Source organism: Xenopus laevis, chromosome 7L (assembly GCF_017654675.1).
Source record: "Xenopus laevis strain J_2021 chromosome 7L, Xenopus_laevis_v10.1, whole genome shotgun sequence".
Taxonomy (NCBI): domain Eukaryota; kingdom Metazoa; phylum Chordata; class Amphibia; order Anura; family Pipidae; genus Xenopus; species Xenopus laevis.
The window spans coordinates 127,165,835-127,190,921 of NC_054383.1; the positions used below are offsets into that span (position 1 = coordinate 127,165,835).

General features: G+C 39.6%; 1 protein-coding gene across 1 annotated transcript; it reads left to right on the plus strand.

Annotated features, from left to right (window-relative positions):
* The first annotated feature begins 4,938 nt into the window (after positions 1-4,938).
* LOC108697050 lies at positions 4,939-25,087 on the plus strand. The gene is made up of 6 exons (XM_041569086.1): positions 4,939-5,146; positions 15,370-15,480; positions 17,920-18,045; positions 20,642-20,788; positions 21,682-21,825; positions 24,870-25,087. The coding sequence occupies exons 1-6, from the start codon at positions 4,939-4,941 to the stop codon at positions 25,085-25,087; spliced, it is 954 nt and encodes a 317-aa protein (XP_041425020.1).

Below are 25,087 nucleotides of genomic sequence, written 5' to 3' on the forward strand. Positions count from 1 at the left end.
TAGCACAGAGAGCGCAATTGCAGCAACAGCAAACTGCCTCAGGCCACTAATATTCGAAATTTGATTAATTTAGACACATGATTGATGCAGAAGGGGATTTGTGGATAGTTAACTTAGCTGTAGTAAGCAATGCCAGTTAGCTTCACGAAAGGTAGGCAAGTTTTGTCCTGGTTTAAAAGGGGTTTTGAGTAACGGGAAAAGAGGGTCCTACTTCCTCTTTACTAGGCATTGTAAGGCCCCATCTATAATATGCAGTGCAGTTTTGATTTTAAATCTTCAGAAAGAATATTTAGTAAACAGAGAAAAGCCAAGCAATATTGGCTAAGCTGATGAAGGTAATAGAATCTTAGATCTATCTAGATCTTAGGTTGGCTACATTGGGGTTGTTTACATTATAGAAGAGGCATTTAAGGGTAAGGGCACACGCTAAGATTCAGGGAAGTTAAGTCACTTGGAGACTAATCGTCTCTTCTTCGGGCGACTAATCTTCCTCAGGAGGCAACTTCGGGTGACTTCGGAAAATGAAGCGCTCCGAGTGCCATCCCACCGGTGATTTAGATTCTAGTCGGTGGGAAGGCTTTTCAGGGAGATCAGAAGAAGAGGAAATTAGTCGCTGGATGAATGAATGTCCCAAAATCTTTGTGCGTGTCTCTGCGCGCTATGGGTTACTAGGATTACATTGCATAATTACATAAGAAGACAATACAGTAAACTATCTGATGCTTTAATCACCAGTAGGTTCATCCAGCAGATCCAAGATCATTCATGTAGACTAAAAAGTTTTATGGATTAAGTTCTTTACTGTGAGGACTCTAAAGCTTTCTCCTTGAGACTGTTGTACTGGCAGATATATGAGATAGTTTTAAGAAAGTGTTTCATGCTTTCTGGACTAGTGCCATTGTCCTTTTGGAAGCGAAGAAGGACTTTTGTTCCACTCTGAGGCAAATTGGAGCAGCTGCATATGGGTTTTTTGCCTTGCTCTGGATCTAATAGTAGTTAGTAGTAGGTAGGTAGTAGTAGTAGGTTTCACTTAGACAAAAATGTTGTGTAAGTATTTCATCTAACAGCTTGCAGGCCAAATGGATGGTGGGTGTCATATGAAGAACTATACAGGGTAGGACTCTGTCTCTCTATTTTTCAATTTATTCAGGTCAACTATTGGAAAATCAGGAAAGTGAATCAGAGCCGGAGCTCTTTGGCATTGGCATTTGGCATTGATGATGCTAAATGTAGACAGAGGGCAAAATTCCAGGCCTTACTAGGCCCTATATTAAGGCTTGAAATGAGTGTATTACTTTTGGTGTTGGATCAACCTGTGTATAGTGGTGTAACTGTTGGGGAAGCAGACCCCATGGTTGCAGTTGGACCATGAAGTCTCCTAGCTATAGAGCTGTTTTGAATCCACCCCCCCCAGCAGCTCTCCTGTAATTACCCCACTGCTGCCTCATGCTTTTATTATAACTTGGAAAACAGTAAGAAATAGGAGAGCATTTTTCATGTACCACAATTAAACCTTAGGATTAAAAAAAGTTCAAAAATAAGTTCAGTGATTGGCAGATCTGTCCTGTTTCATTTTGGTGAAACTTTGTGAAACATTGAAAATTCTAAATAAATTGGTGTCTATGGGTTTTTTTTCATGCAAAACTGGCAAAGAATTTCCCTAATAATAAGTACAACTCTGGAATATACCGTGATGGGAAAATCTCTTAAAAAATTAGATCTCACCATATTTCACTATATGGGCCAGAGTTTTCTCAAATTTTCTTTATGGTCAGAACTCTCAAATTCGAATTGTGATTAATCCAAACTCGATTTGAATTTTAATTCAAATTAGAATTTCGAGCTTTATCAAACCATGACCCTTGTAAAAATTCAAATTCGACTACTTGCCACCTAAATCCTGGCGAGTTCATGTATGAGTAAATGGAAGAGGTCCAGTGACCAATTTAAAGATGGTACTAGCCTTCCTGACAACAATTTTTTCGAAGAAAAAACTCAATTCAAGTTTAGATGAATTTGATTCAAATTTTTTGGGTCGTTAATATTTGTTTCAGTTTTAGATAATCAATTTTTTTATCACATAACCTCCCAATTGAATTTTGTGTATATTCAAATGTATTAGTTAAAAAAAATTCACAATTCGAGCTTTGATAAATGTGCCTCCCCATAGACAGATATTCATATACCACAAGGCCTAGATATATAACAAGAACAGAAATACACAGACACCGCTAGATTAGGTGGAGAAATGCCACAGCTATTTTATTAGCCAAAATTCACAGCAGCTGCCAAACACATCAACGTAAATATTTATATATAGGCAGTACATAAGCTACTTGAAAACCTAGCCAGCCACTGCTCACCTTCAGTGGCCCTGCTTTATTCACCAAACCAAGAGCAGCTTGACCCTCTTAAAAATGCATCAACTCCTTCAATGACTATGATAATATAAATTCATATATTATGTTTTTCATTTCAATTTTGTAAATAAATAGAGTGTTCTGTAAGCATGCCAATAACCTATTGAACCAATCAATATTAACTCAATGACAAGTTTCAATCTTAACCAATAACAGCTACTAACCACTGTGTAAGCTAGGTAAGCAATTTGCTGTCTCTAAACTACCTAGCAACACTTAGGGGCCGATTCACTAACTTCGAGTGAATGATTCGAAGTAAAAAAACTTCGGATTTTTGTGCTCCTCGACTATCGAATTGGCGTAAATTCGCCTGAGTAGAATGATTCAAATAGATCGAGCGCAAAAACGCTGCGACTATTCACCCATTCGATAGTCGAAGTACTGTCTCTTTTAAAAATACTTCGACTGCCTACTTCGCCACCTAAAACCTACCGAATTGCTTTAAAAGCCTATGGGAATGTCCCATAGGCTTGTTTTCCAAGTTTGTGATTGAATAAAAAGGCATTCGATCGAATGAAAATCCTTCGAGCGAATATTCGATCAAGCGCCTATTCACCTGGCGAATATTCGCCAATTCGACTATTCGCCAGCGCGTAAATTCGCCCGAATTGCCTATTCGATTCTATTCAAATCTATTCCCCAGTCGAATTTCGAGGGATTTAACCCCTCGAATTTCGACCCTTGATGAATTTGCCCCTTAAAGGAGCAGTTCAGTGTAAAAATAAGAACTGGATAAATAGATGGGCTTTGCAAAATAAAAAATATGTTTCAAATATAGTTAGCTAGCCAAAAATGTAATCTATAAAGACTGGAGTCAACAGATGTCTCACGTTACAGAATAGAGCACAACTTTTCAGCTCTCTAACTCTGAGTTAGTCGGCAAGGGGGGACATAACAGTTCAGTGAGTTTGCTTTTGATTCTCAGCATGTAGATCAGATTCAAAAGTAAACAATCATGACCCATGTGGCCCCCCTCAAGTCACAAGAAAACTGTAAAGCAGGAAGTAGTGTCAAATCCATCATGTTCAACCCCGCCAAATAAAAACCCAGCATCCATACACACACCCCTCCATACCTTCACATAATTTATATATACCCATACCTATACTAACTATAGAGTTTAGTATCACAATAGCCTTTGATATTATGTCTGTCCAAAAAACCATCCAAGTCCCTCTTATAGTCATTAACTGAATCAGCATCACAACATCACCCGGCAGTGCATTCCACAACCTCACTGTCCTGACTGTGAAGAACCCCCTACGTTGCTTCAAATGAAAGTTCTTTTCTTCTAGTCTGAAGGGGAGGCCTCTGGTGCGGTGATCCACTTTATGGGTAATAAGGTCCCCTGCTATTTGTCTATAATGTACTTGTATAGTGTGATCATGTCCCCTCGCAAGTGTATTTTTGTTTTTTAAAGAAAACAACCCCTATGAGTTTAGTTGCACCTCTCTGCATTCTTTCTAGCTCATTTATATCCCTCTCAGTCCAAAACTGCACTGCATACTCCAGATGAGGCCTTATAAGAGACCTATAAAGAGGCATAATTATGTTTTCATCCCTTGAGTTAATGCCCTTTTTTATGCAAGACAGAACTTTATGTGGCCCAGAATTAGACAATTTATCTACAAAAAACCCTAGACCCTTCCTCAGTTAAGGAAATACTATACACACTGCCATTTAGGGGTAAATTTATTAAGGATCGAATAGTAAATTAAAATAAGGATAAAAAATTATACAGTGTCAAAATTCACACATTCAAATTTTAGTCTCCAAATTCGAAATGTAAATTCAAATGTGAGATGTATCACAACTGGATTATAGAAACAGTTCTAATTCGAATATTCGCCACCTTACACCCTGCCGAGTTAAAGGACCAGTAACATCAAAAATTTTTGTTAAAAAATTCATTAGTATACAAAGAAAAATAAACAACAAGACAAATTAAACTTTTAAATAGCAAAGCCTTTATTAAGAAATAACTTACATATACTCCACTTCCTGTCCTCCTCAGAAACGGCGAAAAGGCGACCATCCATCCTGCAGTGTTTGATTTCTCCTCCCTGGCAATTCTACTGACAGCAGCGTGTTGGCTGGTGGAGCAGGGTTTGTGCTGGCTGTTCCGATCCCTCTGGGGAAGGCTTCTCTCGCTTTCTTTGGTATCCTGGCTGCTACCTAGAAGTGTCTCTTCTTCTTGAACTTTGCCTTGTGGCCCCTGGAATGTCCCCTGGAATGCCGCTTGGTGACCCGTGCTACTTTGCGGATGGCCGACCTAGCAGCGGTGGGTTTCTTTCTGTGCTTCCGGCTCAGCGTCTGCAGGTCTGAACGAGCCGTGATGTGAGCAGTTCCTCTCCGCAAGCTTGTGAATCGGCACCAGTTGGCTGTACCGGCCCGACGGTTTCTTCTTCCTCTTCTTTCTGGCTGCTGCGGAGGAGGCTGCGCACGGAATGAGTGGCGCACGGGAGAATCGCGTAGTGGTCAGTCAGGCTGGAGACGCGGGGAGGGATGGCAGATCTCAATGCCGGCACGGAAGCTCCCGTACAAACGCGCCCATGGGGAGCTTTGTGCGGCAAGGTGCTGTGCGCTCAGTTCCCGTTTGCGAAGTGTGCACAGGCATAAGAAACCCACCGCTGCTAGGTCGGCCATCCGCAAAGTAGCACGGGTCACCAAGCGGCATTCCAGGGGACATTCCAGGGGCAAAGTTCAAGAAGGAGAGACACTTCTAGGTAACAGCCAAGATACCAAAGAAAGCGAGAGAAGCCTTCCCCAGAGGGATCCGAACAGCCAGCACAAACCCTGCTCCACCAGCCAACACGCTGCTGTCAGTAGAATTGCCAGGGAGGAGAAATCAAACACTGCAGGATGGATGGTCGCCTTTTCGCCGTTTCTGAGGAGGACAGGAAGTGGAGTATATGTAAGTTATTTCTTAATAAAGGCTTTGCTATTTAAAAGTTTAATTTGTCTTGGTGTTTATTTTTCGTTGTATACTAATGAATTTTTTAACAAAAATTTTTGATGTTACTGGTCCTTTAATTTACAAGTCAATGCCAGAGGTCCGTGAACCATTTGAATATGTTAATTGCCTTGGGGGAACATTTTAATTTTCAAGTCAGGACTATCTGATCAAATTTTAGACATTTTAGACATTTTAATTTTTTGTTAAATAACCTTACATAAGAGTTGTGAGTATACTCAAATTTATTAAAATAGAAACAGTACTTTCAATGCCCACCTCCAGGTCATTAATAAACAAGTTGAAAAGCAAGGGACCTAGTACAGAGCCCTGTGGTACTCCACTAATAACACTGGTCCAATTAGAAAATGTTCCATTTACCACCACTCTTTGTAGTCTATCTTTTAGCCAGTTTTCTATCCAGGTACAAATACTATGTTCCAGGCCAACGTTCCTTAATTTAACCAGTAACCTTTTGTGTGGCACTGTATCAAATGCTTTAGCAAAGTCTAAGTAAATCACATCCACTGCCATCTCAGAATCGAGGTCCCTGTTCACCTTCTCATAAAAACAAATTAAATTAGTCCGACATAATCCAATACGCATAAAACCACTCGGGCACAAACTCATAGGGGCAAATTCACTAAGCGCCAAAGCACCGAACGTTAGCGTTAATTCGCTAGCGTTTGGCATTTTCGTTACTGAGCAAATTCACTAACGAACGCTGGCGTAGTTTCGCTAGTGTTACTTCGCACCCTCACGCCTGGCGAATTTTCGCTAGCGACGTAACTACGCAAATTCACTAACTTGCGCAGTGTACTGAACGCTACCTTTTACGCTAGACTTCCTTCGCCACCTCAGACCTGGCGAAGCGCAATAGAGTAGATAGGGATTGTTTGAAAAAAAGTCACAATTTTTTCTAAGTCCCAAAAAACGCTGGCGTGTTTTCTACATTATGGGTGATAGGCTGAAAAAGATCGAAATTTTTTTTGGGGCTCCCCTCCTTCCCCCCTACATTTCCTAACTCATGGCAACTTACCTAGACAGTGGGCACATGTGTAGGGCAAAATAAAATTTTTATTTGCTGATTTGAAGGTTTTCTAGGCATTTGTAGTGCTGATACGTATTCCTCCATTGAAATTTGAATTTCGCGCCGTATGCAAATTAGCCTTCGCTAGCGTAACTTCGCTTTACATAGCGAATCAACGCTAGCGCAACTTCGCAAACCTTACGCTACCCCTGAGCGCAACTTCGGATTTTAGTGAATTTGCGGAGCGCTGGCGAAACTACGCCTGGCGAAGTGCGGCAAAGTGCGGCGAAGTTGCGCCTGGCGCAACTTCGCATCTTAGTGAATTTGCCCCATAGTATTATTCATTTGCAATGAAACCCAGTATCTTATCTCTTAATAACCCTTTGAAAAGCCTTCCTACTAATGATGTCAGACTAACCAGCCTATAGTTTTGAGTAGTGATGGGCGAATTTCTCCTGCGAAATTCGCGAAACGTAGAAAAATTCACGAAACGCACATTTTGACACTGGCGTCAACATTCTTTTGACACCAGTGACAATTCTGACGCCTGACAGGAAATACTGCAGCTGTAACTTTCATAATAAGTAGTGTTGAAACAAAATAATGTATGGGTGCCCTTGGTTTGTTTGTGTGCACTGTATGGCAATTCTCTATTTTCTATTTTATTATGAAACTGGTTTATTTACATGAAGCAGGGTTTTAAATATGAGCTGTTTTATGCAATATATTTTTATAGAGACCTACATTGTTTGGAGGTATAGTTTTCCTTTAAAGTGGACCAGTCACCCAGACATAAAAAAAACTGTATAATAAAAGTCCTTTTCAAATTAAACATGAAATCCATATTCTATTTTTTATTAAAGCATTCATAGCTGTTGTAAACTCATTTAAAAATCTCAACTGTCAATCAAATATTGCCTGCCCCTCGAGGCAGTGCAGGCAGTTACTTTCACTTTTCATTCAGCACTTCCTAGATGTCACTGCTCTCCCCATATCCCCCTGTTCTCTTAACCATTTAATTGTGTAACCAGGACATGGGGATGGACATCAGGTCCCCCATTCTGGTGCACAAACAAGATTCTGAGATGATACAAGGCTTGTCTTAATAACAGTGTCCACAAAATGGCTCCTGCCTGCTTGCTAAAGTTAGGACATCCCAGACTGAAGGAAACAAAATTCAAATAACTTATACTGTGTAATTAAAGTTCATTTTGCTTGACTAATGTGATATAATAGGATCTGAAATATTTTTTTGGGGTCCCCTTTAAGCATTGATCCTTCACATCCATTCTATACATACATACATTACTATTTAAATTATTACTTTGTAATATTGTGTTACAGACTTTATTTCAAAAGAATTTGCATATGAGACTGGATGCTGGGAAAGCAAGAATTGTAATACAACTGTGCAGGTGTCATTATTAGGACTTCAAATTACACATACAATCTCCTGCTGTAAAACAGACAACTGCACCCCACCGGAAACATTCTGTAAGTACTCACCGTTTTACCTATCTGTGCTGCATTTTATTTTCCTTGAAGATGCTGAGCTTTAAAATCTGCACATGATTTATGTCTATGCCATTTCCAGGAATTCGCCATCTAATAACTTTGTCCGGCCATCTTTTGAGTGACAGGTGGTCCTGCACATGCTCAGAGTGTTCTCGCTGCTGTTGGGAGGCTGAGTTTAGGGGTCATTATAAATTATCAAACTAGCAAAAGTCACGTAACATCACGTCACTGTCATAGAAGCTGATACAGCAAGGTATATAAAAAAAATCAGAATTGGAATGTGCAGACTGCACCGGATCCTGTGTTGCCATGTGATTTAATGTGGATTTTATAGGTTATTGTATTGTTTAATTAAACTTTTCCACACTTACTGTAGCACTTATATGCAAAATAATCCTCCAATGAGAATTTCATTTTATTTGTGTAAATCTGGCTCCATTTAAAATGTTTAATGGGGTGCTTTCAGGGACGCACTTACCAGCCTCTATGAGAGAAACACTAGTAATTTTACTTCCAAAACCGGGAAAAAATCCTTTAGAATGCTCGTCATACAGGCCTATATCCCTAATTAACGCTGATGCAAAAATTCTGGCGAAAGTTTTGTCCCTTAGACTTGTAGACCATCTCTCCGTTGTCATTTCAGCAGATCAAGCGGGTTTTATGCCAGGTAGAACCACGGATACTAATATTAGGCGTTTGTACACAAATTTAGCCATAGACCATGATAATCCAGGGCATAGGTTGGTAGCCTCTTTGGATAATGAAAAGGCCTTCGACTCAGTAGAGTGGGAATACCTTTGGGCTACTATGCTTCAAATGGGCATCCACCCCAATTTTGTAAAATGGGTGAGGGAATTGTATTATTTTCCAGTGGCGAGAGTACGGACCAACTCTAAAGTTTCGAATTCTTTCTCCATTACTAGAGGTACGCGCCAGGGGTGCCCCTTGTCCCCACTCCTCTTCGCCATTGCCATGGAGCCTATGGCTTGCCGCATTAAACAACAGGTGGCTATTGAGGGATTGCAGGTAGGCCCGCTAAGGGAAGTGATATCCATGTATGCGGATGACACTCTGCTGTACTTAGCTAACCCGGACCGAGCCTTGCCGCTAGCCCTGGAAATAATTAATCGGCATACTATGTATTCGGGCCTGAAAATAAACTGGGCGAAGTCAGTACTCTTTGCAATTGACCCTCTCCTGCCAGACGCTCCTACACATTCACATGGCTTACAGTGGGTGGAATCATTCAAATATTTAGGTATCCGGATCCATCTGGATTTAACAAAATTTGTGGAACTTAATATATCCCCGATTCTCAGATATATAGAACAAAAGATAGAGGCATGGTCCCGCCTACCTTTGACCCTTATGGGACGAATCAATCTGTTTAAAATGGTAATTTTACCTAAACTGACTTATGTATTCAGACAGGCCCCACTTGGAATACCAAAAACTGTCTTTGCGAAGTTAAGGAGTTACATGGTTTCGATGTTTTGGAATAGTACCCCCTCGAGAATTGCCTTGCGCACGCTGCAATTGCCACCACATCGAGGCGGCCTAGCGGCACCGAACCTGTTTCTTTATTATCTTGCTACTCAGTTGGCAGTGGCCCGGCAATGGGCAACCCCAAATTTAACGAATGCAGTAACCCTCCTAGAAGCCCAAATATTGGGTTCACTGGAAGCACTAAAAAATCTATTATACCGGGGTACGAAACATACTAAGAACTGCTCCCCATTAATGAGAGCAACGGTTAGGGCTTGGAAAACGGCTTCTCAATTTTTCCCAAAAACACATCAGGGCTGCTCGATTTATACCCCTCTGTGGTGTAACCCACAATTGCAACATCTCCGCAGTATACCGGACCCGCAAGTGTGGGCTAAATTTAATATCAAATACATAGCAGATATTGTGGAAGACGGCAATTTATTAACATTTCAGTCACTTAAACAAAATTTTTCACTTCCCAATCATATGTTTTTCCGTTACCTCCAACTGAGGCACGCTATGGTGGCCCAGTTTGGGACTCAGCCCATGGATACCACGCCGACCACTCTGGAGTTGGGGGCTCATTCTCCAGACTTTAATAAGCCTATATCCAGATTTTATGCGCAACTTGTCCAGGCGGGTAGCACCCCCCTTAATCAGTTATGTGCGAAATGGCAAAGGGATGTTCCGCAGATTACTGATGAGGTATGGGAGTCGGTACTTGACGCGACATTTGAAGGGGTCATTAGTAGTAGGGATAAAATGACTCAGCTGAATTACTTGCATAGGACATATGTTACCCCACAGAGGCTTACTAAATTTAAACCTGATCTAATACCCGAATGCCCCAGATGTAAACACGACCCGGCAGGCTTTATGCATATGGTGTGGGAATGTCCGAATATACATGTTTATTGGAAGGAGGTGCTGCAGGTCATTCGCTTAAGAACGGATATCTCACTACCACTGGACCCTATTGTTTTACTACTGAACTGGACTGAGGAGTTACCCCTTGGCAGGGCGCATCGCACCCTCATATCAATTCTTTGTATGTATGCTAAAAAGTTAATTGCTATGCACTGGAAATCGGATAGAGGGCCTACTTCACAGTTGTGGGAACGATATGTTGAGAATGCTATTCCTTTGTACAAATTGACATATATAAAAAGAGGGTGCCCGGAGAAATTTACTAAAGTTTGGGATCCCTGGTTGGATGACGACCCGGAGGTTGAGACGCCTTGATTGAGATATAGTGGGTACTATTGAGGTACAATTTGAATATCATTGGTCCAGTATGGGGGGGTCTTTTCTATCTGTATTTACCGCTGGCGCCCTACTTAGGAATCTGGGGGGAAAATGTGGGTAAGAATGACACCAAATCTTTTGTTTTGATTTATGTTTCTTTATTATTTACAGTTTAATTTTGTTTGACATAATTACCTATGGAACATGTATAAGCATCCTTCAGCATAATGTACTACTGTTCTGCGATTGTCAGTATAACCATGCTTTTGTGTGCTCAATAAAAGAATTGTTAAAAAAAAAAAAAATCTGGCTCCATTTTAAGTGGTGGGCGAATCGATCCCTGGACACAATGGTCCAAACTAGGGGAAGGCATCAGAAGAAGTACCTTTGTGCCCTAAGCACATGCCTCTTCTGTGTACCCCTAGTTCCGGCCCTATAGGGCCCGATTGGACCCTTTTTGGTGGGGCCCATTAGACAAAATATCAAATGAAAAAGTTTGACACAAACCATAGCCTATGATTAAGTGCCCAAAGGGCACGAAACGCGTAAGGCATTTGGGATGTTGTTGTTCTAAATAAATAAATTTTTTAACTACATCTTGGAGAGTGATCCAGTTTGTGCCAACCTTTTTCATTTGATATTCTGTCTAGTGCCTTCCCGAGCTGAAGGCTTAAGGTGTGAGCACCTGGATCCCCCAATGCATTGGGTAAGTTAAACCCTCAAAAAATTTACAATTTGGAGCTTGAAGCACTATACAAATTATTTATGTATATAATCTCTATACTATAGCCCATTAGACAAAATCTTGCTTGCTGGCATGGGGTTCCAGGGCTGAGTAGGCAAATAGTGCCCTCCGTTTTTTTCCTTTCTTGTTCCCATTGGGCCCCAATATTTCATGGCACAATGTGGCCCCAAAGCAATAGTTATTATAAAGCCTGTTAGACAGTATATAGAGAGGCAGGAAATGGGCAAGAGAGAGGGGGAGGAAATAAGGGGACACAAGAGGAAATAGGGGCACACAGGGGGGCTTACTTGGGGTGTGCCGGGCTGATTGGGGTCAGGGGCAGGCTGGCAGTCGTATGCATAAGTTCTAGCATTTGACAGAGAAAGAAAAAAATCAGTGCCATGCATAGCGCAGTGAACATTTTTGGCCAAATCTTCTTACAATGGTCGCCCACCATTTAATGAAATATCATGGCCCTAAGCATTCCATGGAGCAATGCGGCACCTGCATTTTGAGACGGCCACAGTGAGAATCCTCAAGCATTTCATAACAAACTCAATGTGGCACTCAAAAACTTTTGTAAGCTTACCAATAAATGCCTAATAGAAAAAAGGCTGCCCAAGCTCAGTTTTACTGGGAAGATATCTGGAACTCAATTGTAAGTAGACAACAAAGCACAAGTGTATAAAAGGCATTGCTAAATGGGAGGCGTTATTGTGATCTCCCTTTATCTCTAACCCCAGGGTGGCTTACGCATATTATTTCTAGAGGCAATTTGAGAAAGGGAGCCAAATTGTACTGCACAATTAGACGGCAGATTTAAGTTGAATTTCGAAGATACTGTATGTGATTTTTTTTTAACTCCAATCAATTCGAATATACTCATGACTCCAATGTGAGTTTATTTATGAAAAAACTCAAAGTCTAATAGTCAACCAAATAGGAACGACCTGAAAATTCGAATCCAATTCGAAAAGGAATTCATATCGAGTTTTTTTCAGAAAATCAAGATATTCAAATGGTTCAACGGACCTCTGCCATTGACTTGTACATGAACTCGGCAAGTTTTAGGGGGTTATACAAATCAGAACTGTTTCCAGGGTTGAGGTGTGATAAATTAAAAATGGAAATTTTTATACTCCCACCAACTTCAATTCAAATAAAAAAAGACCACCCAAAATCTATTAAGGAAATCAATTTTTTTTTAAAATTCGAGTAAATGGGCTGTATTCGATTGTTCAAATCGATTTCGGACCGTATTCGATCAAATTAGATTTGAAGTATTTTCAAATAATTGTATTTTAAAGTCCACCAAATTACTCCAAATAGGTTCTAGGAGGTCTCCTATAGGCTAAAACAGCAATTTGGCAGGTTTTAGATGGCAAATAGTTGAAGTCGAATTTTTAAAGAGACAGAACATGATAAATGTCGATATTCACATTTTCAATTTTTTTTTTTTTTTTAATTGGAATCGAATTGGGACTATTACCTAGCTCAACATTCAAATTTAAACATTAGATTTTTCAATTCCACCCTTGATAAATCTGCCCTTAAGTTGTAATGCATGGTCACTTCTATAAATCAACATTGGGCAGATTGTTATCATAAAGTGTCACAATGTTGTTGGCAGTTTTTGGGGAGATGAAAGATTCTCTACTCACCGAATTGCATTATTAACATTTTCATTTTTTTACTTATTCAGACAGAAAGCTTTTGATAGAGATTTATTCCCAAAGTAGATAAGGAAGGCTTATGTTTATTTCTAACCACTGAATTGCATTTCTAAACAAAATAAAAACAGAATTTCCTTAGATTTCCTTGAAGGATTTTATTAAAAAAATCAATCATAGGCTTGTAGGCTTAACGGATTCCTCCTTCAATCTTTAAACACGTTTCTCCATTGTTTTCTTTAGTGGAACCAAAGAATTTGACCAAGAATGGAGTCCTCTGCCCTACTTGTTTGGATTTTCAGGAAAGTCACTGTCGGCCGAATCATGCTATGGCATGCACAGGGAATGAGACAATGTGCATTGAACATAATACGGGTAACACTGTTTGGAAAATGTGCAAAATAATTTGTAGATTTATGAAATTATACAGATTTTTCCATAATGATTTGTCAAAGAGATTCACACTATTATGGAACCTGCAATACACAGTTAAATGCTATAGACTATAGGAGGAATATGACAATTTTAGCTGTATAATTTAGCATGTATACATTTCCTGAAGCAATACTTTTAGCAATTTGGGTAAACATGTTAGTCATCTAAAAGGGTAATCCCAACTATAGAACTGAGGCAATTTAAGTCACAACCCCAACCCATCCATTTCCATTTACACACAGTCATCTCCCTTATCTACTTCAAGCACAGCCTTTTTCCCTGTCATTGTTTTGGGGTGCAGAATTAAGACCAAGGGGGTTATTTACTAAAATCTGAATTTATCTCATATTTTATTTTTAAAAACCACAACCAAACTCCCATGCTCAATTTGACCGTATTTATTAATAAAATGACCTGAATTAGTCGGATCACGGAAAAACGCAATAGAAACTAACGAAAACCTGAATCGTTCGATTTTTTGGTATTTTTTCCCAAATCGCTTGATTTTTTCAAGTTTTTGCCTAAAAACCCAGAAAAAGTTGGATTTCAGGCAAAACACACCAAAGACCTTGATAACTTCAATTTGGCATAGGTGCCTCTCCCATCACAGGACCTCGACAGGTCTGAGATGGTCTATTTTCGGATTCAGGCTTTTTGCAGCATCAGGCTATAATAAATCTTAAAAAAAATAAAATTTTTCGAGATTTTACTACTTAAACTTTAATAGTTAACCATCTAAATGTGTGTGTAAAGGTTTGATTATTAGACAAGAGGCAAATAAGGTTGAACAATGTTGAACAACTGTTACCACTGGCAATCCCACTTTAAAATATGAAAAATGCCAGAGTTTTTTAGAACGGACTTTCCGGCATACAGGATATGATGTCACTGACATGAGATTGAGGAGGATGTTGCTTCATCTTATCAGTTTGTCAGGTCTAAGGTTGTGAAGGAAACTCTGTCGAGAGGGGTAACGTTCTGTAAAATTCACACTTTAGTGAATTTGCGGAGTAACGATCGCTCGCCTGAGTGAAAATTCAACCTGGCGATAGGGAGTGAAATTGCGCTAGCGACAGTCTCTTTTGCTAACAATTTATCCTCTACGCCTGTTAGTCAATTGATGATGTCTAGTGATGGGCGAATTTATTCGCCAGGCGCAAATTTTCGGCGAATTTGCACGATTCGGCACCAGCAAATAAATTTGCGAAACGCCTGCGACAATTCGCCCCAAAAAAATTTGCCGGCGTCAAAAACATTTTTCGTGAAATTCGCCCATCACTAATGATGTCCATGCGGATTGGATTTCTGGCGAATTTTTGCATGTGACGGCCACTTCGCCCTTTAGTAAATATGCCCGATTGTGCGGATATATATATATTTCACTCTGATACCGGCACTCTCAACAACAGCAATAGATGTGCCTGGGTGCAGAGACAGCAAAATAATCCCAAAATCTCTGAAAGAATCCGCACTCACAGGTCTTACAAATTAAAATATATGTTTTGTTTTAAAACGGCCGTTCTGACTTTGAGAAAAGCCATGGGTCGGCGAAACTGTCAGATTGTGGTTTTAGAAACAGAGATGTAAATGTTGATAATCTATTGCTTTGTTTGGATAAATGCTACAACTGCTACAACCCAATAGTCATATTGGTAACTGACCCTCCCCTCCTTTTGTTACTTTTTACCATTTATAATCATCTCTATGTTTGAGCAGATATTGTGCATTGGGCAGTGAATGCTTCTTTCTGTGGTAGCAATCATAACCCTTTTGGTGAGATAGTTGGACTGTACTAATTATATGATGAATAATAGCAGCTGTAAGTAATGCTCTCTGCAAAGATTCAAATTGAACATTATAAAATAACAGCCAATTATTTTCTTAATCAGGGTTTTTTAAAACCAAGGGATGTGCAACTGCAAATGCTTGTAGGCCTGTCGTTGTGGAATCATACCATAACAAATGTAAAAAAATCGACAAAGCCTCTCCTCTAAGTGTGGGTAAGTGGATAGAACCTGGTAAACCAGATTTCTTTCTTACTTTGAACTCTTCTATTGTAGTCATTGTTTTTTTTGCATAAAAATAATTTATTTTAATGGAAAGAAAAATGTTGTATTGTATAATCCATTTGGCTGCTAGAATTCTATTTGCTCCTCGATAGAAACGACAGGGCTCCTTTTTTGTAGGGATAATTGACAAATGCAGCTGCTGAGCACAAAGTGCTATTTTGGCCAAAATACAATTTTTTTGCATCATTTTTTTTAGTATTTTTACAGTGGAGGTTCTGTCACTTCTGGAGCTAAGTTTTAAATGGTCCATGCATCTGTGTAAGGGGAATGTGTGATTACTTTATAAAAAGAGCAGTTCATGGTCAGAAAGTACTGAAAAAGGAGAGACAGAAGGAACAAGTAGCGATGGGCGAATTTATTCGCCAGGCGCAAATTTGCGGCGAATTTGCGTGATTCGCCGCTGGCGGATAAATTTGCGAAACGCCTGTGAAAATTCGCCCGCGTCCAAAAAAAAACGGATGCCGGCATCAAAAACGGACGCCTGCGTCAAAAGAATTTGACGCCGGCGTCAGAAAAAACGGGCGCCTGAGTCGAAAACGGACGCTGGCGTTGAAAAAACAGACGCCGGCATAAAAAACGGACGCTGGCATCAAAAACGAGACCCTGGCGCCGTTTCGCAAATTTTTTGCTGTTTCGCGAATTTCACAGGAAATTAGCTCATTTTTCAGCGAATCGAAACGGCACAAATTCGCCCATCACTAGGAACAGGATAATCCAGGGGAGGAAGGAGTGATTGATGAGTTAGTGACAGGCAGGGGGGATGTTAGCTCCTTTGTCTCCCCTTTGCACTCTTTTTTTTGGTACCAGAAGGGGTTTAGGGAAGTCGAAGCATCCAGGGTGCTAGCACAGAGAAGCGCAATCGCAAGCTCCAAATGCAAGGGGAGCTGAATTCTAACAGGAAAGGATGGCACAACATTACAGCTGGAAATTACCCTTTATAAGTGTGTGTGCAGGTTCTGGCCATGTATGGATGGAACACAAGTTCTGTATGGTGATTGTGTTGGTATACAAAGACTTATGTGTGGGGAAGGAATATTGTGCTTTATATGTTGGGTGGTTCATAATTTACAAAAGGGAACATTACTTTTAAAACACAAAAGTTGCCGACACACATTATATCACTAAGTGCCAATAAAAAATATTATGACATCACTAAGCACTGTTTATATAGTGAATAAAGTACCCCCTCTTGTAAAATATAAGGATATTATAAGTTACAGAGGAGTTTCATGACCATATAAAAACACGAGGCATAAAAACACGAGGCTGAAGGCCATGGAACTCCAAAGTAACTTCTAATATCCTCATATTTTACAACTGGGGGTACTTTATTTATTATAATACACAAGTTTCAGTGAGTCATGTGACAGAAATGACATCACTACTCACCGTTTATAATTGATGACATCATTAGTCACCGTTTATAAGGATATAATTTACAAGATATTCATGGCTTTTGTGTATTACAAGAATATAATGCACAAAGGCCTTAATCATATCATTATAAACGGTGACTAGTGATGTCATCAGTTATAAACGGTGAGTAGTGATGTCATTTCTGTCACATGACTCACTGAAACTTGTGTATTATAATAAATAAAGTACCCCCTGTTGCAAAATATGAGGATATTAGAAGTTGCTTCAGATTTTCATGACCTGTATAAAAACAATAGCCTTCGGCCTTCGTGCTTTTATATGGTCATGGAACTCCTCTGTGACTTTTAGGGGGTTATTTATCAAAGTCCAATTTTATCTCAACATTTTCTGCTAAAAACTCAAATCAAATCAGCTTGGGTTTTTTATGCTTATTTATTATTACAATTTCTGGAAAATTCACTTGGTGGGAAAAAAACTAAGTTTCTTGATTTTTTTGGGGATTTTTCACCCGAAAACTCTGATTTCTTATGCAATTGGCCTGGAAACTCTGACAATTTTACTTATATGCAACCTCAACAAGTCTGAGATGCCGGATTTTCTGATTCTCACTTTTCCATCCTCTGAGTTTTATTAATTTCCGAAAAATTCATGATTCTTAAAAGTCCGATTTTATTTAAAAAAAAATCAGGATTTTTGCATTCGGAGTTTAGTAAATAACCTTAATATCCGTATATTTTACAATAGGGGGTACTTTATTCACTATATAATTTCCCTGATATTCATTCAGGGATTTCCCATATAACATTTAGTTATATTTTCAACTTTTTGTAAAAAGAAAAGATAATGTTGGGATAGTGGGGTTTACTGGCTATATAAATATATAATATTTTTCATTATATGTACAAGAATGTTATATGTAAGGGTTTATTTGCTGAAGAAGTCAAGGAAGCATTATTGCAATTAATAAATACTGATATATTCTTTCACTTTCTTGTATTTCAGTCAATTCCCTGCTTTGCCCTGTTGGTTATTCTTATACAGATCACGTTTCACATTTCTCGGTGCACTGTGAAGGTGTAGAAAATGTGTGCCTAACAGAGAAAATATGGACTGAATTTGGTACATTCCCAGACTGGGATGTTTTCCTTCTAGTTTTTTTATAAGCTGAGTGTGCAAAAATATTGTTTCATGCAGCTTCTTACAAATGGCGTGCTGCTTGTACTCAACACAAATGCTCAATAATTCATCATGCTATTGTCTTGTAATCCCTCGCAATGGTATGAACTGCTTTTCTCTTTGAGATCTCTCCCTTAGGACAGGAACATACTCCACTTACCTGCTTTTGTTAGATAGACTGGGAAGCCAAATTCCCAGTGCTTTCCCTCAAGAGTTTTCCCTCAAGAGTTTTCCCTCAAGAGCTTTCCCTCAAGAGTTTTCCCTCAAGAGCTTTCCCTCAAGAGCTTTCCCTCAAGAGCTTTCCCTCAAGAGCTTTCCCTCAAGAGCTTTCCCTCAAACCCTACAAGCTCCTTGGTAATTCCCATTATAGCCCTATGAGAAATCAGAATATTCATAGATTTTATCCCAGAGATCTCTTTGTGTGGAATTCTATCTAGTTTGTTTTTCATAACTGTTTTAGATCTACAGTATATTTAAACAAATAATCATTATATCTCTTATCTTATCTTTTATAGCTCCTAACACAGACTGGTACTTAGGGAAAGGTATGGCTGATATATAACAATAGTTAAACTATGTATCTAAGCAGCTTCATTTTCTAATATTATCATGTACATGTTTTCTTCTAGTGTGTTGGCTTCCAATTTAGGGTTTTATAGTATTCTTTTAAACCATCTTTATTTTTTTGGCCAGTTTACAACCTGATGAGGGGGCTAAACCCCAAAACACCGGGCATTACTTTGTACAAAAGAAAAAAGTGGACATTCACGATAACATGTTACCATTTATCTGATACCTCTCTAGCTCCTCAGTACAGAAAAAGCAGCATTGATTTGCTGGATTCAATCCCTTAGTATCAACCCAAGCAGAGATCTTGTTGTATTAAAACTACACTGGTATACTAAGGATTCCAGGATGTATTTACATAGTAACATAGTAAGTTAGGTTGAAAAATGACACACATCCATCAAGTTCAACTATTTAACTCTATTTTAACCTGCCTAACTGCCAGTTGATCCAGAGGAAGTAAAAAAAAACCCCATCTGAAGCCTCTCCAATTTGCCTCAGAGGGGGGAAAAAATTCCTTCCTGACTCCAAAATGGCAATTGGGCCAGTCCCTGGTTCAACTTGTACTATGAGCTATCTCCCATATCCCTGTATTCCCTCACTTGCTAAACACCATCCAACCCCTTCTTAAAGCTATCTAATGTATCAGCCTGTACCACTGATTCAGGGAGACCATTCCACATCTTCACAGCTCTCACTGTAACAAACCCCTTCCCAATATTTAGGCGGAACCTCTTTTCTTCTAATCGGAATGAGTGACCTTGTGTCAGCTGGAAAGACCTACTGGTAAATAAATCATTAGAGAGATTATTATATGATCCCCTTATATATTTATACATAGTTATCATATCACCCCTTAAGCACCTCTTCTCCAGCGTGAACATCCCCAATTTTGCCAGTCTTTCCTCATAGCTAAGATTTTCCATATCTTTCACCAGCTTAGTTGCCCTTCTCTGTACCCTCTCTAATTCAATAATGTCCTGTTTGAGTGATGGAGACCAAAACTGTACGGCATATTCTAGATGGGGCCTTACAAGTGCTCTATACAGTGGAAGAATGACCCCCTCCTCCCTTGACTCTATGCCCCTTTTAATACAGCTCAAGACCTTATTTGCCCTTGATGCTGCTGACTGGCATTGCTTGCTACAGCCAAGTTTATTATCTACAAGGATTCAAGGTCCTTTTCCATAATGGATTTGCCTAGTGCAGTCCCATTAAGGGTATAAGTGGATATTGTTACATCCCAGGTGCAGGACTTTACATTTATCAACATTGAATCTCATTTGCCACTTAGCTGCCCAGATTGCCAGTTTGTCAAGATCATGTTGCAAGTGCCACATCCTGGATGGAATTTATTGGGCTGGATAGTTTGGTGTCATCTGCAAACACTGATACATTACTTACAATACCATCCCCTTAACATAACATCATTGAAGGATTTGAAGACAGAGACTTAACTCAAGCAGTTGGAATATGAATTTAAATGTTGCTGTTATTGTTGCAGTCACCTCTTCATTTCCTTTTGTAATTGACATTCATTTTCTAAGGAATTATTTGTCTGACTCCATTGTTCAGAACGTAAATATAAGAGCCGTGTTTCATCCAAGAAAATAAATCATTCAAAGATCATTGCTTTGTCTGATTTGCTAATACCAATACACCTTTGGCACACTACAGGACTATGTAGAAGGAAACCCTCATTAGCTGGTTGATCCATTGTATAGCTGGCCAAAACTCTTCTGGGAAAAAACTAGCAAGAAGGTTTTCAAAAGTCTCATCCCCCTTCATGTGTATGCGGCATGTACATAATTTAACAAAATTAAATATGCACAATTATTCAACGAGTAACCATGAAACTCAGAATCCTCTATAAATAAAAGCAATTGTAATGTTGACACTATTTTGTATGAATGTGCCAATTTCCGCAGGTGAGAATAATGTGCATTTAATGAATCCAAGTCACATTTTACAGATAAAGAAAATGATTTTGAAGTGATAAAAAGATGTGCAAAATCTGCAGAGTGCAACCGAGTTGGAACTTACAGCAGCAACATCAAAAAGTTTACAGTCAATACTACCTGTTGTAACTCCAGCATGTGCTTTTCTCCAGTCCCCACATGTAAGTACCTGTCTGCCTGTAAGCAGTAATATGTTCAGTCTCGTCCCTTAAAATAAAATGATAGGTCTTTTGTAAGTGCGGGAAGTAAATGCAGAAAAATAATATCCATGTATGAAAGAGATAAGGTCACAATTCTGCTTTGTTTCAGTTTCTGAACGTCATATAATAAATACGTTTACATAAGTTTTTTTTCAAATGAAATTCGATTCCTTCATAATGCCCTCAAAAGATAAGGAAAATGACCAAAGCAGTTTATTTCCAATAGTTTAGCCACAATCATGCAAGCTAGAACGCTATATTTATTCTAAAAATGCTTTACCATACCTGAGTAAACAGCTCTAGAAACTCTGGTTGTTTAGGATAGCAGCTGCCATATTAGCTATGTGTGACATCACTTCCTGCCTGAGTCTCTCCTTGCTTACTCATAACTCTGGGCTTAAATTACAGAAGGGAGGGGGAGAAGGTGAAAGGAGCAAACTGAGCATGCTCAAGCCCAAACCATGGAGATTTATGATGAAAACAGGAAGTCTGATACAGAAGCCCATGTGTACACAATAGAAGGAAAGAAATGTGGTGTTTCTTTTGACTCATGACTCAGAACAGCATTACTTTGAGGGTTTAGTTGTGTATTTATATAGACCTTTATGATACAGATTACTTAGTGTTAACCTTTGCTTCTCCTTTAAACCTTGCACAGCATCATAGAAATGTTGTCTACTCAATGTTGTACTGGGCCACCGGGGTACTAGAAAAACCCTAGCGGGCCTCCCACTACTTGCCCTGCTCAACGCAGCTGTGATCTCTTATATAACTGTTGAACCATGCCCCTAGTCATATCTGACCTGGACAAACCCTCCCCTGTTTGAGACTAAAATTCTCTCACTTAATTGCAGTTCCTACTCAAGTCTCAACTGAAAATGGGCTGACCTGTCCAACATGCTATGCAGAAAACAGCAGGCAATGTATATTGGACGAGCCTATGAACTGTGTTGGAAATGAGAATCGATGCATTAGCTTCATAAAAGAGGAAGTCTTTGGTATGTGCATTCCATTTTAAAACCCTAGTAGAGTTATGTCTTTAAGTAAACCTTAAAATGTAAAATTGATGAGGGGGCTATTCTAAGCACTTTTGCAAATGTACATTCAATATTTATTTTTTTAATTCTAAGATATTAAAGGATTCATGTACTTTTAACATCAATACATTTTGTTACAACAGCTCCACCTGCTGGTCATTTTCTGATCAGTCTGACCACCAAGTAGTCAAGGAAGTCGTCAGGAGAAAGAAAGAGACTGCTCTGAGAACATCAGAGCAGCCGCTTTCTTTCTCCTGACAACTTCCTTGACTACTTAGTGATCAGACTGATCAGAAAATGACCAGCAGGTGGCGATGTTGTAACAAAATTTACTGATGTTAAAGGGGAACAAACGCGGAATCAATAATCACTTAAATGAATCAGCACACCAAGTAATGAAAATCTGTAAATATAATTAGGGATGGGCGATTTTGACCCATTTCACCGAAAATCCACCACTGGCGAAATGTCGCCAACGCCCATTAAAGTCTATGGGCGCCAACATTTTTTTGTCGCACTGCAAAACTTTTTTTGATGCGCTACATTTTTTTTGATGCGCGCAGCAATACAAGTCTATGGGCTTCATTTCCGCTGCAAAACAAGGTGAAAAAATTTGCCAATTCCTAAACATAATGCATTAGAACTTTTGTATAGCTTTTAAAATATTGAAGTTTTCATAGTCCCACAGGCAGCTGCTGCTGCTCTAGAGCTCTCCTAACTGCCTCTAGCCACTTCTGAGGTTGGGGTCGGATTAATTTGCATACTTCTCTCTGATTGGTAGTCAGTGCTGTCAATCTTCAGCCATGGAAAGCCAGTTGTTTACACAGTCTGGGTGGCAGAGGGGGGCGTTGCGGAAGGAGAAAGAAGGAGTTTGTGCTGCCTGTAGACACAGGGGCAAATTCACTAAGATTCGTAGTTCGCCAGCGTCCGCTTCGCCGGACTTCGCCAGGCGTATTTTCGCCAGCGCTACGTAAATTCACTAAAATCCGAAGTTGCACTCAGGGGAAGCGTAAGGTTGTGAAGTTGCACTAGCGTTAATTCGCCAAGCAAAGCAAAGCTAGCGATGCTTAATTTGCATACGGCGCCAAATTGAAGTTACAATGGAGGTATATGTGGCATCACTACACAAGCCTGAGAAACCTTCAAAAATTTTTATTTTGCCCTTCACATGTGCCCACTGTATAGTTAAGGTGCCATGAGTTAGGAAATGTAGGGGGGAAGGAGGGGAGCCCCAAAAAAAAAATTCGATCTTTTTCAGCCTATCACCCATAAAAAAAGAAAAAACGCCAGCATTTTTTGGGTCTTAGAAAAATGTTTAACTTTTTTGAAGCAATCCCTATCTACTCTATTGCACTTCGCCTGGTCTGAGGTGTGAAGGAAGTCTGGCGTAAAAGGTAGCGTTCAGAAAAATGCGCGCGTCAGTGAATTTGCGTAGTTACGCCCGTTTCGCAAATTTGCCAGGCGTAAGGGTGCGAAGTAACACTAGTGAATTTATGCCAGCGTCCGTTAGTGAATCGGCGAATTAATGAAAATGCGCTATGCTAGCGAATTAACGCTAGCGTTAGGCGCTTCGTCCTTTAGTGAATTTGCCCCAGAGCTACCCATGCTTACACTGGTCTTGGGGGAGGGGTTAGGAGAGCAGAAGTTTTCAATGTCTGTGGGCAGAATTGGAAGTTATTACTATGGTTCTGAAAACCCATATTGATTACTGTTCGGTGACCCAAGTACACTAAGGCTATTGCCATACAGTCGCGTATATAAGGCTGTATCTTGGCCTGCAGAAATCAGCCTTTTTATTTTCCTGCACACAGAACCATTGTGTCGAGCAGTGGACTTCAGCATTCAAACACAAGAGTTTTCATATCAGAGCTGAAATTTGAAGAGTACCTGCATCCAGCTGACACAGTGGTTCCAGGTGCAGGACAATAAAAAGGGCTCATGCTGGGACTATACATGCAGCAAGGTCCTTGGCACGGTTTTGTAAAAAAGCCGACCGCTGCGTAAATACGCTAGTGGTTTCCAGTTTAGACTATGGCAGGTTGGCTAGCATATTTACTCAGCGGTCGTCTTTTTTAAAAACTGTGCCGAAGCTGCAATTTTCCGCATGAGCGAGTCCATAGCCTTATATACAAGACTTTTCTCTAAGGGATGGATCTTTTCCCTGTACTGATTTATGAACAAAAAAAAGGTCTCCATCTCCAGGTTATACACTGAATTCTTTTCAATGGGACTGTACTCACACAGACGCGTGTAAGCGTCGAACGCAGGTTGGGACGCAGTCACGCAGCATGTTGCATTTTTCCTGCGTTCGGCGCTTATACGTGTGAGTACAGCCACAGTGAAAAGAATTCAGTGCATCTAATCCAGCGGCTGAAAAGAAGAAAACGGAATGCCGGGGAGCGCAGGTAAAAATGCCCGTGTGTAAGGACCCTAAACCCAAGCAATCCTTTTATGCATAGGGGGCTGGGGATTGCACACCTTACCCAAAAAGCCCAAAGTTTTCCATGGCCAGATTTTTAGGCTAATTTCAGCATAGACCACAGATACTTTAAAATAGCTTAGTGACCTCTGCCATTGACTTATACAGAACCTCAGCAGGTCTGAGATGCCGGATTTTACGATTTGGGCTTTTTACTGCATCGGGTTTTAATAAATCTTGAAATATTTGAGTTTAAAAAAAAAAAACAGAAAAATTTGAGTTTGCCCCAAAAAGTCCAACCGGATTTTAGTAAATAACCCCCTTAAAGTTAAATATAAAGTGAACCACCCTTTAAATAATTGCGAAATAAAGATAGATTTTTAACGTTCATTTGCTGAGGATATGCAGCTTTACCCTGTGTAACTTTACTACAGATGTCTGACTGATCCCTAACTACTATGTGCAGAATTCCATATCACAATACTGAGACAATTACATTGGCAGCCATACTTCCTCTAATTAAAGCTAACTGAGACTATAGACTTGATTTTCCTATAATCAGAGCCTTCTTGCTTCTTTGTTGCAGAAAACACTTCGACAATACAGTCTTTTTCAGGATGTACCACAGACAATATCTGCAGGCTTGGATCATGGGCAAAAAAATTCCTCTATAAGGAAAATCAGATATTTAAAACAGTAAGAATGGAAATGATTTGCAGCCACAGTATAAGACTAACCAATCCAGTTGTCTCTTACCTGGGCTTCATGTTAGTAGGCCTAAGAATAATAATATTTGTTATATAA

What these genes read in the sequence shown, in the direction of transcription:
- LOC108697050 (XM_041569086.1), top strand. Translation starts at nt 4,939, where the DNA reads ATGCCGGCACGGAAGCTCCCGTACAAACGCGCCCATGGGGAGCTTTGT. An exon ending in CTTTTCTCCAGTCCCCACAT is followed by an intron (nt 20,789 to 21,681) that starts GTAAGTACCTGT and finishes ACTTAATTGCAG; the next exon opens with TTCCTACTCAAGTCTCAACT. An exon ending in CATAAAAGAGGAAGTCTTTG is followed by an intron (nt 21,826 to 24,869) that starts GTATGTGCATTC and finishes TCTTTGTTGCAG; the next exon opens with AAAACACTTCGACAATACAG.